The 17001-nt window shown below is 37.4% G+C and overlaps 1 protein-coding gene across 4 annotated transcripts in view; it reads right to left on the bottom strand.

The window, feature by feature from the left end:
- diaph2 (diaphanous-related formin 2) overlaps positions 1 to 17001 on the bottom strand; it is a 601287-nt gene that overhangs the window by 146766 nt on the left and 437520 nt on the right. For all 4 annotated transcript variants that reach the window (XM_073058409.1, XM_073058412.1, XM_073058410.1 and 1 more), the window contains one exon: positions 897 to 1062. In XM_073058409.1, the coding sequence (XP_072914510.1) occupies positions 897 to 1062 (166 nt within the window). The remainder of the gene's footprint in view (positions 1 to 896; positions 1063 to 17001) is intronic.

Raw genomic sequence — 17001 nt, 5'->3', positions numbered from 1 at the left:
TATACTCAGTACTTTGATTTATAAAGGCCAATGTGCCAAAAGCACTCTTTACAACCCTATCTACTTGTGACGCCACTTTTAGGGAATTATGTATCTGTATTCCCAGATCCCTCTGTTCTATTGCACTCCTCTGTGTCCTACCATTTACCTTGTATGTTCTACCTTGGTTTGTCCTTCCAAAGTGCAATACCTCACACTTGTCTGCATTAAACTCCATCTGCCATTTGTCAGTCCATTTTTCCAGTTGGTCCAAATCCCTTTGCAAGCTTTGAAAACCTGCCTCACTGTCCACTACACCTCCAATCTTTGTATCATCAGCAAATTTGCTGATCCAATTTTCCACATTATCATCCAGATCACTGATGACCAACTATGGACCCAGCACTGATCCCTGTGGCACACCATGTTTATAGGAAATTTAAAATCTTATTTTGTGTAGTTCTATATATGTTTAAACATTCCTAAGACTGTACAAACATAACTAAAATATTTAAAGTTGGTTAAACAAAGGATAATGCTGATTTTCTTCCTGCTGAAACAAAACCAAATGATGGGTAATCTGAGGACAGCTTTCTTAAAAACCTCAATGATAATATTTGCTCTTTTTGTAAATGAAAACTGAGATAATTAAAAATATGTTTATATGGCATCCGATAAAACACCACTGTAGATAGCATGATAATTTGTTTATGTACTAAAATTAGTACAAATTTTAAAGTGGATTTTGAATCATTGCAGAAGTGAACAACAACTTTTCTCTTTCTAATATGTCTGTGCCAATTCTATTTTAACTATTCGCAAGATAACAAAGATAAATAAATAAATAAATACCATTTAATATTGTACTGTTCATGATTTAAAGTGCTGCAAAAATACTTGTGGTCTGTTGTACTCACCAGGAACATGAACCTGAAGTTTCTGAGATCAGTGAAGAATTCTTCTATGCTGACAGCTTTGGAATCAAAGACAAAATATTCTCCCAGTCCTTTGTACAACTTCATCATATTTCCATGCATGTTGGAAAGTTTTTCATACTGTTCCCTCGCGTGCTTGGCAAAACTGTAAAATCTGATTAAGGAATTAATAACCACATGGAAATAACTGGCCATACTAAAATAAAAGGGTCCCCTCAGGAATCATTCCACTGACAATTCCTTGGGAGAAAAAATGCTTTCCTTAAGTATTTGAGATGATAACAATGTGATTTTCTATCAAAACAAATTGATTTTTATCTTCTCATTCATTAAAACAGAAACCATCAACTTTATAAAATATGCGACTGTAAACAATTATATTTTTGCTCATTTTTGTATATATTTTTTCTATATCTTTCACATTTAAAGTTTAATTTTATTCAAACAAAAGTAAATTTAACATGCTTGAGAAAATGTTACAATAACTCAAGGTAGTATCAAAGAACATAATCAAAATTCACAGTTGTGAAAATGGATAGGGAAAATCATAATTTTCAGAAATTGAAGATTACCATATACTTTGGAATCTCTAAAAAGAGAGATGAAATATAAACTTATTTGCAAGATTGGAATCCAGTTTTAAATGTTTTTGCACTCTGGGGAATGAGCATTATCGTAGCATCTTACTGTACACCAGAGTCCATCATAAACCAAATAAAGTAACCATTTGGAAATTAATTGTAGAAGACAATGCATTGATGGGTCAAGCTCTTGTGCCAACAATGCCTTGCTGTATTTTACTTTATCTACTCATTAAATTCTAATAGACATGATCATCAGCAGTACCCTTTTGTGGAAGTAACAGGTGTGTGCACTTTGTTTTATGAACCAGTTATGTGGCTTGAATAATTTTTATTTACAGTATGCACAATTTACTGGCAACTGTCCAAAGTATTAGGTCAGGCATCTCTGTGTCCTTTAATTGACACCAGGAAAGTGACATTGATTAACCTGCCCCCAAATGTTAAGTAAATTCTTAAACATTCTATTCTGTATCACATAATCAGTGGGCTGCAAATCATGAAGAAAATATCAATAATTTCCATGCAACTGAATGTTACAAAGATTGGTCGGGTACAAATTCAATTTATTTCTCAGAAAAGGGCAGTACCCGAGCACAACCAGTGGAGGGGCAGGCTTGCAATACTAGCAATACAAATTTAATCCTGTCCTTTAGCATGTCCGTGTGGTTTCTGTATACATTTCCTCCAATTACACGGATTTCCTTTGGTTGCACCAGTTTCCTCCTACATAGTAAAGACTTGTTGGGGGATAGATTAATTGACCACTGTGCACTATGACTAGTCTGAATGGGGTGCTAAAACCTTGAGAGAGTTGAGGAAAAAGTTGGGGAGAGTAAAATGGAATCAGTATAGGTTTGCTGCAAATGGGAGATTGATGGTCAGTGTGGACTCCTTGAATAAAGGGCTCTTTCTATGATTTTGACTGAATACTTTATAACACCATTCCAACCATTACTGCAATCTCACGGCTCCTGTTCCACTTCTATCACTTTATATTACATGCCAGTTTCAAATGACAGAATATGACTTTCAAAGTGAAAGGACCTTCAGTCGGTAAGTTTCAGAGCAAAATCTAAATGGTCCATAAATTGAAAGAAATATGTCAGCAAGCAAGATCTGTGAAGTTCCAAAGATACTAAGTTGTCTAAAGGATAAATTGCTTCCATAAATTGGCATAATTTACTCAGCAATAGCAAAATTTATAATTGATTCCCAGTCCTGCTAAAATACATATTATCTTCTAATCATCATCATGCAGATTGTTCCAATAGTTAAAACAATATAGAACAATTAATATAAGTGGTGTTACATTCCTTAATTTCACATTCTGTAATAGTTGATAGTTCCACCTCAACAAGATTTAGTTGGGGCAGAGGCTCTTGGCCTCATTTTGTGATCAACCATGTGCTGCTAGGTCCTCCTCTTTCTAAACTGGAGTCTGGAGATTTGTCATGTAGTCAGGTACCCTTGAGAAACACTTAGCCTATGATGAACCAAAACTTAATTAAATTTCCAGAATGCTGCAAGGAATTCAGGATGTCAGTGATGAACATTTCAAACAGGATGCGAGGTGGACAAGAACCTGAAGCACCTCTTATATCAATATTAGTTCATCTTCTGCTTCAATGCTAAATGGCAACGTGCTATCTGAAGTTAATATCAATGCATAAAACAAGACAGCCCATCTGCTCTTGTCCCCAGTCTTAGTTGCACTAAACAATAAAATTATCACAGGGGAAATCCATTGAGCAATCTCTCAAAATGTTGATAAATTCAAAATAATTTTTTCATCATAGCACTTTAATTGTGCTAATGATTGAAGATAAAACTTCGACGTGCCAGATACACTCAGTGATCACTTTATAGGGTGCATCTGTACAGGTCTTCACTAATGTAAAAATCTAATCAGCCAATCATGTGGCAGCAACTCAGATTGTTGGTGCTACATTGTTTGAGTATTTCAGAAACTGCAGATCACCTGCGATTTTCATGCACTACAATCTCTAGAATTTACAGAGAATGGTGCAAAAAGTTCACTGAGTGGCCATTCTGTGGTCAAAATCGCTTTGTTAATGAGAGGGGTCGAAGTAGAATGGCCAAACTGGTTCAAGCTTACAGGAAAGTGACAGTAACTCAAATAAACAAGTTTTAAAACAGTGTTGTGCAGAAGGGTATCTCTGAATGTACAATACGTTGAACCGTGAAGTGGCTGGGCTACAGCAGCAGAAGACCACAAGCAAACACTCAGTGATCACTTTACTAAATACAGGAGCTACTTAAAAATGAGGAAGGCCTGCTCTAGGCAGGTTTACAGCTGTGCCACATTCTTTTCATCTCTTGATGTTTGTCTTAACTGTATTCCAAGGGATATTCAGTGACTTGGAAATTTCCTTGTATCGATCTACTGGCTTGTGCTTTTCAATAATCTTATTGCAGAGGTGCTTGGAGTGTTCTTTTGCCTTCATGGTGTAATTTTTGCCAGGATACTGACTCACCAACAGTTGGACCTTCCAGATACAGATATATTTTTACTGCAATCAATTGAAAACCTGACTGCACACAGATGATCTCCATTTAACTAATTACATGACTTGTAAAACCAATTGGCTGCACCAGTGGTAATTTGGTGTGTCATATTAAAGGGGGTGAATACTTATGCAATCAATTATTTTGTCTTTTATATTTGTAAATAGTTTAGATCATTTTGTAGAGATGTTTTCACTTTGACATGAAAGAGTCTTTTTCTGTTGATCTGTGTCAAAAAAAGCCAAATTAAATCCAGTGATTCAATGTTGTAAAACAATAAAACATAAAACCTTCTGGGGTGGGGGGTTGGTGAATACTTTTTATTGGCACTGTATATCTTAAGATATAGGAACAGAAGTAGGTAATTTAGCCCATCAAGTCTGCTCCACCATTCAATCATAGGCTGATCCAATACTTCCAGTCATTCCCACTCCCCTGCCTTCTCCCCATACCCTTTGATGCCCTGGTTAATCAAGAACCTATCTATCTTTGCCTTAAATACACCAAATGACTTGCCCTCCACAGCCTCTCATGGCAACAAATTCCACAGATTTACCACCCTGTGACTAAAGCAATTTCTCCGCATCTCTGATCTAAATGGACATCCTTCAATCCTGAAGTCGTGCCCTCTTGTCCTAGAATTCCCTACCATAAGAAATAACTTTGCTAAATCTAATCTGTTTAGGCCTTTTAACATTCAGAATGTTTCTATGAGATCCTCCCTCATTCTCCTGAACTCCAGGGAATACAGCCCAAGAGCTGCTAGACATTCAACATACGATAACCCCGTCATTCCTGGAATCATTCTCGTGAATCTTCTCTGAACCCTCTCCAATGTCAGTTTATCCTTTCTAAAATGAGCTCAAAACTGCACAGAATACTCCAAAAATGTGGTCTCACAAGTGCTTTATAGAGCCTCAACATCACATCCTTGCTCTTATATTCTATAACTCCGGAAATGAATGCCAACATTGCATTTGCCTTCTTCACCACTGAGTCAACCTGGAGGTTAACCTTTAGGGTATCCTGCACAAGGATTCCCAAATCCCTTTGCATCTCTGCATTTTGAATTCTCTCCCTATCTAAATAATAGTCTGCCCATTTATTTCTTCCACCAAAGTGCATGACCATACACTTTCCAACATTGTATTTCATTTGCCACTTCTTTGCTATTTCCCTAAGCTATCTGTTTCTCTGCAGGCTCTCTGTTTCCTCAACACTACCTGCTCTACCACCTATCTTTGTATCATCAGTAAATTTAATCACAAATCCATTAACCCCATAGTCCAAATCATTGACATACATCGTAAAAAGCAGTGGTTCCAATGCCAACCCCTGTGGAACTCCACTGGTAACCGGCAGCCAGCCAGAATAGGATCTCTTTATTCCCACTCTGTTTTCAGCCGATCAGCCAATGCTCCACCCACGCTAGTAACTTCCTTGTAATTCCATGGGCTCTTATCTTTCTAAGCAGCCACATGTGCGGCATCTTGTCAAAGGCCTTCTGAAAATCCAAGTACTACTTGAAAACCACATCTTCTGCATCCCCTTTGTCTATCCTGGTTATAATTTCCTCAAAACATTGCAGTAGGTTTGTCAAGCATGATTTTCCTTTCAGGAAACCATGCTGGCTTTGGCCTACCTTGTCATGTGCCTCCAGGTACTCTGTAATCTCATCCCTTAACAATTGATCTCAACAACTTCCCAACCACTGATGTCAGGCTAAAACCATTAAGTTTCCTGAGCACCTTCTCAGTCGTAATTTTCACTGCACATACTTCACTTCCATGACACTCTTGAATGTCTGGTACACTGCAGATGTCTTCCACTGTGAAGACTGATGCAAAATACATGTTCAGTTCTTCTGCCATCTCTGCGTCTCTCATTACACTATCTCCAGTGTCTTTTTCTATTGGACCTATATCTACCCTCAAATCTCTTTTACTCTTTATATACTTAAACAAGCTTTTAGTATCTTCTTTGATATTAGTCGCCAGCTTCCTTTCATTATTCATCTTTTCCTTCCTAATGACCTCCTTAAGTTTCCTTATGCAGGTTTTTAAAAAGCGTCCCAATCCTCTGTCTTCCCACTAACTTTGGCTTTCTTGAATACCCTCATTTGCTTTTACTTTCACTCTGACTTCACTTGTCAGCCACTGTAGTGTTTTTCCTTTCAAAAATTTCTTATTTAGAATGTATCTGTCTTGCACTTTCCTCATTGTATAATACACAGTACTGTATATGATTATATTATTGTAGTTTATTAAAAGTAAATGAATGCCCCAACTATTTCAAAATACTCTGAGTTGTACTGCTTAATGAGCTGTCTAGTTTTGTTGCAACTTGAAAGGTTCTGGTTGAACTAAGAGGATTGGTGCAAGGGGAAACTATCTGGCTCGCAGCTATGATGGCTGACAAAAAGGTGGTCCAGCCTTTGATTGGATACTTGCTGGCAGCCTTCCAGAATAGTCCAGGGAGGGGCATTGCAACTTGGTATCAAGATAGTGGTGATTGGAGGGACTATTGCTTGTGGGAGGGAACAAAGGGATCAGAGACACATGTTAAGGGTAGAAACAGCAGAGATTGTGTTAACAATTGAGAATCACGGTGTGGAAGGACATCAGGCTAGTGTTTTCCAGTTGAGGCATTGCAGGTAGAGCCAGAATCAAAGAAGAGAATGGGGAGGCCAAAGTGCAAAACACATCATCAAAAGCACACAGTACAAAAAGCACATACGGTTACGATTTCAGAAAACATACAGTCACAAAGAGAAAAAACATATATAGCCCAAGTCCCTGAGATGTCCTGGTGCAGCTTGCTCTTCTACCAAGTGAGCAATGAAGAGTAGAAGTGAGTAAACTCTGGAGGGAAGGACCGACGACCCAAACACAGTACAAAATGCAGCGGCACGTAGCCAGCTCTGGTATCTCCTTCACCGGTGACTGCCAACAGGTGACTCCAAGGCACATGGACCTTGTTTGCGCAACAACCGAGGGAGCACAGCTCCTCCGCCAATGAAAAAGTGAACTGGGCTTACAATATTCTATGTTACCAATGTCTGACAGGGACTTGTGATCACAATGAAACTATCCAAGACAATCACTCACACCATTTATTTTCGGACCGCACACCATCTCAGCACAGACCACCAAATCCAGGCGACAACACCACAACGGAATGCAATAGTCTAGCTCTATCGCTATCACCGATGGTATCGTCCCTGCAGTACCTGATGTTCTCAGTATCTGGTAATGACTTTCGATCATTCAAGACACACAGGATAAATAAATACACCTTCGATTGGACCTGGAGTGGTGCTGCGACCATTTACCAGAAGTCTAAATCAGTATTGGGATTATTGCAACATGAATCTCCAGGATGATATGGTGTACATCTGGCACTGGGGCCTTCAGTTTTTTGGAACCTATTACAAGGAATACCATGATCACCTGAAAACTCTGTCACTGCCTACATTCAAGGAAGCAGTCAATTTGTTTTTAAATATCAAGGGAATTAAGCGATATAGGGTAAATGTAAAAGAGTGACACTGAGGCAAAAGAACAAGCTTGATCTTATTGAATGGCAGAGCAGGCATGTTGGGCCAAATGGCCCACTTCTCCTTGATCATCTTATGTTCTTGAAAGAATGATTCACAGCAGGAAGTACAATAATTTTACTCCAAAGAACTGATTGTGTAATCAATGTTCATATCCCACTTTTTTTTAGGAAAACTGTATAACTGAAGGTGCTATCTTTCAAATGAGTGATTAAACAGCGGCGTTGTCTGCCTTTTCATGTGACAAAAAAATCCTACGATTTAGTTTTCTTCAGGGCCCTTTAATTCATTTTCCATCACTAAAGCATTCTACCTGAGCATTGCTATAATTCTGCTCATAATACTGTAGTGACAATGAAAATTTAAAACACATTTAATCACTGCAATCTCACCACTCCCAATTTCTGTCCTAATCTATCCTCCAAGAACATATCCGTCACCCAACTAGTGGCATCTTCAGCAAACAAAAATTTTTAGCACAGCCTGAGGCCCCTTATTTAGGATGCACACTAAGTACGCATCCTGGTCTGGCCCAGAAAAAAAACCCTGATAATTTTTTTACGTTAAGCATATTTAATGGATTTGCATGCTTCAAAACAACTGGTGAGGTATTGCTTCTTCATTCCAGATAAACAATAATATATGCAAAGAAGGGCAGAGCCCTGAAAATGAGAAACAAAGTTGAAATTGAATTTGTAAAACATTCATTACAAAATCTTTTAATTAGTAATTACACCAGCTAGCACTTCTCACCCTATTCACTGGCCATTTATTCAGCCTATTCACCCCATTTGTTCCATTTAATTACAAACATTTCAACTAATTAAGCAACAGAAACATGCAGAATTCTTCTTGTTCCTTTTGTTGTGCAGTTTTGCTCCTCCCTCTGAAAACTTCTCCACCTCAGATCCCATTCTGAGATGTAATGGGAAGCCACAGACCAACTGAAAAGCCTGCTAATGCTGCCATTTGCTGTATGAAGACGTGCCACCATGTCAGTGCTGCACACTAGCTAATTCTCTTTCCATTATGGAAATACTTTGATTACTTTAGTTTCATTCAGAACACAAGTTTCAGGATGATATTGTCCTCAGGACAGAAACCACATGATCACACTGGGGTCTTACCACAGAATGAAGCGCGACACTATACTAAACAGGTTACCTGTTTACCCATTAACAATTGATTTACTATGCTTTTCCAGCATTTTGTTTTTATACCTAACACCTCCATTTTTGATTTTTTTAAAAACAAAGCTTCCTTTGTACAAATTTTTGAAGTTAAACTTCATGAATATTTGAGATTAACAGTTTAGTTATTAATGTTCAATTTAATGTTCCTGGAGGAAAGCTATATACAAGCAAAAGTTAGAATTTGTATATGGTAATTATATCACAGGATTCTTAATATTCACACTAAGTTCGTTGAAAAGAAATCTTTTAAAAATTACTTAAATGTTTTTGTTGATTAAATAGGGCATCTGTTGTACAGAATTCCAACATCCCTCACTTAAAAAGCATCTAACTGAATGACAATGCAATTTATGCAAGAAAGCATTTGCATTTATATTGCACCTTCCATGATCTCACATCCTAAACACAGTCGATAAAATACCTTCAAAATTAGAAAATACTGGAAATTTGTATGAAGTCAGGCACAATTTTTTTAGAGAAGAAAAACAGTTAACACATTAGGTGCATGATTTTTCATCATGAAATTTGAAGTGCCTGGCAAGTAGGCACGGCTAGAAGTGCCATACATAATAACAGGATAAATACTGTTTGTTCTAATCCATAGATGTTGCCTGGCCTACTGAGTTCCTCCAGCATTTTTTGTGTGTTGCTTTGGATTTCCAGCAACTGCAGATTTTTTTTGTATTTGTGACCCAGGCAATCTATTATGTTGATATAGTTGTGAACCAGAGATGGTCAGAATACAGGGAAAGTTCTGTTCTTTTTAAGAGTATCTTTCAAATTTATTTTGAGAAAACAGTTGAAATATCATAAAAATTTGATTTTAATGGTTAGAACATATAAATACCTCATTCACAACTCCTAGGTTCTTATAATTAGGGGAATACCTCAACATGCTATTGCAGTTTATTTAAATACATGACATCATTTATAAGGCATTTTGGGTCCTGAAGGATGTTGTAGCTAGTATATGCCGGTGGGGGGGGGGGGGGAAGAGGGCAAGGGGGATAGTGGGGATACACTCCCAATCCCAATGCTGTGCATCTCAAATAGTCTCTTGCAATCAAGTCCACTTCCTGGCCTTCTACTGTAGTTTAGCCCAGTGGAACCTTTTCTACTGACAGCAAAAGGGATAAAGGTAGGATACTGCCACCTTAATACCAATCACTCCGAGCAGATGGGGCTTGTCAGCTGAGAGAAGGAAAACTCTGATCTCAAACCTCCACTGTTTTGTGGCTATTCTCACTCATGGAGAAGGCTTTGGGAGTAAATCCCAAGGAAAAATCCAGAGCTAGAGCCCCTAAGGCAGTCCTCTGTTTAGTTCAATGCTGACTGGCAGCTCCTGTTACACTGTTGGTGCCAAACTGTAATGGGTTTCTTTCTCCCTTTCCTTTGGATTCATCAGCTGCATTCGAAACAGATTGCTCGAAATATCATATTGCCCTGGCTTGTGTACTGATTTATGTACAGTATTCTGTAGGCAGCTAGGATGCAACATCCACAGTCGACCTCGACAGATGAAGAGCCTTCAGATGGTCATTTATATATAACTGCACAGATGTAGTCTAGGTAGAAATTTTGTGAAAAACTACCCATGTTGCTTGAGCTTTCTGCATTACCTGAAATAGCTATACGTATTCCCTCTCTGTGATGGACTCACCAAATACCCAGAGCTTGGCGTCTGTATTAGATTCTCACATCTTTCCTTCATTGCTCACTTCAGATGAGTTAGACATATCAGAATCTTTAACAAAGAGAGACTTCAAGTTGTGAATGTAAAAAATGGGTATCAGGCACCCGTGTATAAAAAGTGGAAGTATTTCTGGCAGTTAACAACGAGCTGACATTAGACCAATGAAAAATCACTCTCTTGCTTCTTGTGGCTACTGTCACAAAGGTATAAACACAGAATTAGTTTAGAGATCTAAAACAAAGTTTTGTGGGATTGAAGTAACTTATAAAGTATTTGTTTTTACTAAGTAAAAAATAAACATCTATTTGAAACAACAGCTTCTACTTTGACATTAAATGGAAAATTGGTCCAATTATGGAGTAATTAAAAATACAAGTCTTCACTACGCAACACTGAAGACTTGCTTGAGTCATTCATGCAGTATCTGCATTTAAAAAATCAGCATTTCAATTTAATAATGAATTCCTCGTCCCTTGTCAACACTTAATACAATGCAGAAGAAATCATTTGCACAGCTCCTCATCACATGTTCTGAAAATTAAAAAAACTTCACAGTCGGGACTACTTTTCAAATAATTATTATTGTCACACAGGCAGACACATAACTAATCACACACAATCCGAAGGATGATTTTTGGCAGCAATTGAGCAATTCTGCTTCAGGGCACAAGAAAAGATTCAAATAGTGCCAAGGGATCTTATGTTTCACGCTGAACTGAAAGATGGAGATGATATAACTTTGATTTGAAAGACAGCATCTTTGACAATATAGTAGTGACTAAATATTACACTGCTCTCAGATAGATCACATACTCCAAAGTTCACTTGTATCTAAAACACTGAATTACTGGTTAGAATTTATAAACCACAAACCAAGCAGACACATCATACTGCACATGACATAAACAGCAACAATATATTTAAAGGTGGAGAGCAGCATCATTCAAGGTGCAGTGCATGATACATATTCATAATCATTTAAACATTGAAAATGTTGATATTAACAGCTTTTTAGAATTTTTTGTGATTAATGTGCAAAAACTATACTGATGACACAATTTCTCTTATTTATCATGATTTCAGAATTCAGAACATCAAGCACTACTAATCAGATGGTTAATGTATCCAAAAATACAATGCAGAAACAACATTCACCTCAACATTTTAACCCACAATTTTCTTTCTGTCATCCCCTTCCTATTGCATGTGGTTACATCTCATGCTGGGACATAGTTCTACAGAAGCTAGCTAGGCTTGGATATAATAAATGAGGTATACTGTACCTTAAATGACAGCATCAACTTGATACAGCATCGATTAATGCAGTTCCTGGCAGGGGTCAGTAGACAAAAACCAAGAGAATTCTTTTCCCTCTTTGTTCAACAGGGATAGCAAAGCTCATTTAAGTATTCCTTTCAGCATTTGCCCAGGTTCAATGAACTCAGCACAAACCAAGTCTATTCATACTATGCAATCAAACACCTATTTAAACTGACAGCATGTCCCTCTGAAAAGGCACTTACACGTTGAGTATCTAGACAATGATCATATCCCTGATACTGCGTATTTAGAAAATGTTTTAATAACGATTAAAAAAGGTAGTTGAAATGATGCAAGAATTTTTTTCAAAATGAGAAATTACAACATTATATTCCACACAGTAAAAATGTCTTCACCTTTATACCTGGCATCATGAATATGAATAAACTGACAATGGTCAATGTGCTTATGTAGAACCAATATATTAGTGACCAGTGTCTGCTGTCAAATACATTTTATAAAATTGTTTCATGGAATGAAAGCTTCATTGGGAAAGGCAACATCTAGTGCTTATCCTCAGAGAGGTCTCATTGTATGTATGTATTTATTGAGGTACAATGCAAAGTAGGCTCTTCGAGTCACAACGCCCAACAATTCCCCGATTTAATCCTAGTTTAATCATGGGGCTATTTACAATGATCAATTAACCTGCACACTGGTCCATCCTTGGACTATGGAAGGAAACTGGAGCACCCGGAGGAAGTACACGCAGCCATGGGAAGAACATACAGGCAGTGACAGGAACTGAACCCGCATTGGTTATACTATGAAGTGTTGTGCTAATCACACCACCACCATGCCACCCCATAGCTGTTGTTATCGTGACAGAGATGGAGCTGATAGATAAAAAGTGAGTGGATTCTGACTGAATTCAAGACAAAAGATTACAGGTCCTCGCTAGTTTTCTGCAGGGATTCATTCCTGCCAACTGTTCGTAACCCAGTTCACAAGCCCTGCAGCAGCCAAAAAATCAATCCCACTTTTCTCACAAATGCTCGCTTGTATGTAAGGGCTAAACATAAATTGAGTGTTTATAAACTGGGAGAACAAGGCCAAAATGGTGTGTCTTGGAGTGGAAGTTAAAAGTACTCCAAAGCAGTCCCAGCCCTTGTTTTTGTAGCTTTAAGAATTGCTGTGGAGCTGCTCCAAATCATCCTGTTAGAGGCATGCAATACAACCATAGTGCACCAATGAACAGTACAGATATCTTAATTGGAGAATAACAGAATTACTTTACCCTGAATGGTGTGGTAATTTTTGCTTTGAATTTCGTATGGGCAGATTTAGGCTACGTCCACACCACACTGGATAAATCCATAACGGAAGCTTTTTCTCTTCGCTTTTACCCTCCGTCCACACTAAAACGGCGTTTTCCTCCCCCGAAACAGAGCTTTTCAGAAACGCTTTCTAGGATGGGTATTTTTGAAAATGCTGCTCGGGCAGATCAGTGTGTATGGGGTAACCGGAGACTTCTGAAACTGCTATCAGGTAGCAGCGCGCTATTTCATTGTTTCCTTGAACGCAACCTAACAATTTCAGAACAGACGGCAACAAGACTGAAGCCAGAAGAGTTAGAAATGTACTCACCAAATACTTTGACCCATAACTTACTGAATAAATAAGTATACTCACTTTGCCCTGTTTTTTATCCATGCTCATATGAAGGTGGTTTACCTATTTATGGAAGTACTTCTCTGACAATAGATGTGTAACAGCCTAATGTAACATTGTATGGAAATACAAGATAACACTGATGCAGACAAATTTTACACATTTAACAAGGTGCCTTATTAATGCAACAGAGTTAGCCAGTTTTTCAATGCTCGTCGTCAGCCGGGTCAATCTGTCTGTGAACTCTGTCGGTTGCCTCTGTATGCTCGAGTATTTGTTTTTTTAAAAATTTAAGTTCTCCTGCGCGAAAGCCAACAGCTGTCTGCTATTTTAAGTTTTTCTAGTCTGTAACTACACAAAACGTGCACTTTTACGGCGAGATTCGACACCAAACATGTCGCTTGTTTTCGGTAGATGTGGCCTGCGCATGCCCAGGAGGAGGAGATTCGCCGAAATCTCCGTTTCAATGTGGATAGAGATATTTTCAAAAACGCAGTGTGGACGCCTATCGTTTTTATACGAAACCCACGTTTTCAAAATTATCCGGTCTAGTGTGGATGTAGCCTTAGAGTCTTTTCTTCACAATCCCCTGCCTACTCAACCCATTCAGGGAGCAAACTGCCTCATACAAGGTGACCAGCAAAGCTCAGAGCAAACTTTGGGACTGAAGAGTGACTACAACACGTCAGCACATTGTCCAGGTGCAGTCTGTTCACCATAAGTCAAATTAAATTTAACTTTTAAGTTTTCATTAGCAAACAGGGAAAAGCCATTGATGAAGCAAGTGAAGATTGCTGAAGGGTCTCAGCCCGAAACATCTATGTACTTTTTTTCATAGATGCTGCCTAGCCTGCTGAGCTCCTCCAGCATTTTGTGTGCATAACTTGGATTTCCAGCATCTGCAGATTTTCTCGTTTGTGATTGGATTACTTTAATTAGCTGTCTAATTGCCCATCACCATTAAATCCTGGATGTGAAGCACAGACATTTTATATAATCTGTTGATAGTAGGACTGATTACTATTTTATTGTCCCTTATTGTAATTTCATAAGGTTATCATATTACAAGACAGGCATAGTACTGATCCTGGTGTATCCTTTCACAATCCCCATTGAATAAGTGTTAGGCCTCTGGTTTGATTTGCAAGATATGCTGGGAAAGAAAGAATATAGTCTACTGTTGCTAATGATCAACAAAGTTTTAAAACTGTATTATCTATGGAACTTCATTAGCATGTTCCAACCTGTTAATTTTGTTGTTCTCTAAGTTGCCAAGTACTTCCATCTGCACTTGCTTTCATCTACGAAAGGACTGATTAAAATAATTTTTTATGGAAGATCCTTCAAATTCCAAATGAATATTTAAAACTTCAACTGATACAGTAGAAACTAATTTTAAATGGAATGCAAAAGGTTGAAGAATTATATTACGATTTCACTTTTTCCTCTCACCAGTCTTAATCATCCCCTTAAGTCCAAATACAAGCAGTAATCAAAGTCTTAAAACAATTGAAATTATTTAAATTATGGAGTATTAATAGACTGTGAATACAATGCTTAAGTTTGCATATACTATATCATCTAAAGAATCCAAGAATAATTAGATTTGAAATTACAATCTTTTGACAGTAATTATGAAAGGTTCTCATTGGATGTAACAAAAATAAATATCAAAAGAACAATGGTGTCTAGGTATCATAAGTAAATCAAATATTTATAAGTTGGGAACTTCCTGCTCATAGCATCATCTATTTTCTAAATCATATGGGACAGAACTAAAATGACTTTCATGGAGACAGTAAATTTCCTACACAACTTAATTTAAACAAAGAAAAACAACTTATAAAACCACTTCTACCCTGTTTTAAGCAGATATACACTCCCACACACATTGGATAAACATATGAGACAGCACTATTTCATATTTAAACTGGTCCAAGGAATGATATTTAATTCAGTATTCAAAATGTTAAGTTTTCTCTTTTTAAGATGCCTCAGATGTTGGTCAATTAAAATATTCAGAACATACAGTTGATGGTCTTGTTATCTCAAAGTACCATGGGATCTTGCAGCAAAGGCAAATCAATGGAGGTGAAGCACAAAATCAAGCATGCTTTAATTGGACAACATAATGTGTGTGGAACTTCAAGAATACAAGGCTAAATAATGCAAGTCCCAGAAAGGGTAAGCATTGCTTCTGATGATGACAATACATCAACTTTGTATGATTTGCTTATTTACATGACTGGTGCATAGGACTAAATTCCCAAGAGGCTAGCAATACAAAGAGGAGGCAGACTGTGACTACAGCTGGTCCAATTCAGCTTCTCAAACTGATGTTATACCGGGGAAATAAAAAATGACTTTATTTGGGAGTGTGTGGTTACCATTTTCCAGAACTACATTCCAATGGACATTTTCACCTCAGCATTTAATGTCTTCATAAGACAAAAGACGTAAAAGCAGAATTAGGTGATTCACCTTCATATTATGCTATCAGTTCCAGACCCTCCTGTTTGAAATTTGAAAAAGTTTTTATCGAAGTATGTATATGTTACCACATACTATCATGAGATATATTTTCTTACAGACACTTACAGGAAAGAAAAGGAAATCAGTATCATTTTATTGCCAGTATGTGAAACATACCAAAATTGATTGTCAAGCATAAAAAGCAGGACACTATCACAACAGACAACACACCAATTTACAAGACAATACTGAGAATTTCACGAGTAAAAGTAATCCTCAAATTCAATGAAAAACACATTTAGCCACACAATATAAACAAGAATGGGAACTCCTAAAACTAATACAATATATAAACAATGTCATGAATCTTAAGCGCACTTTGAGCAGGGCTTGGAACTCATTCTTCTGCATAGGCAACACCCTGCCACAAAATCTCAGGTTCACTGTCATTCCCCAGTCCTCAATCTTCCAATAATTAATTATTCTCATGTATTTCCTCATGTAATTTTCTGCTTCCTTTCTATATCACTCATTTTTTTCTCTTCCATAATCTCTGAATACCCAATACAAATTCCACAATTTATTGCTGTCACACAATACTGTCAAACTAGTGTTAAGATGGAAGCAAGGTAGAAGGAAACGCAAGTCAAGGGTGATTGCTGAGATAATATTCAGTATGTAAACACATTATCCTCAGCTAGTAAATAACCAAAGGTACAGCTATGGAATCATAAATCATAAGAAAAGATAGTTTACAATGTTTGAATTGCCTTGTGAAGCCACTCTTGTAATTCTCTTCCTTCTGCAGTTATAGCCAATAAGACAGATGCCCAAGTTCTCAGAGCTCAAGGAACAAATGAAACAATTCTCTTCCATATTCTCATAGATAGAAATATCTACAACACAGATACAACATAGTGGCCATGCCCATTCATCCAAAGCACAGTAATTGGGAAAATAATTGATGAGGGAATAGGAGACTTGCTTAAGAAATTAAAGGCAGACAGAAATAGAATTTTCTAGAAAACAAATCATGTTTTCAGTTAGCAGCTGTAAATGTGACTCATTATGGGAGAAAATAAAGGTGGCATTCAGGGGACGCTATAATTGTACTATCTTAATTACAGATAGT

Source organism: Hemitrygon akajei, chromosome 10 (assembly GCF_048418815.1).
Source record: "Hemitrygon akajei chromosome 10, sHemAka1.3, whole genome shotgun sequence".
Taxonomy (NCBI): Eukaryota; Metazoa; Chordata; class Chondrichthyes; order Myliobatiformes; family Dasyatidae; genus Hemitrygon; species Hemitrygon akajei.
The sequence above is the reverse complement of the archived record's forward strand: the minus strand, read 5'-3'. Positions and strand labels throughout refer to the sequence as shown.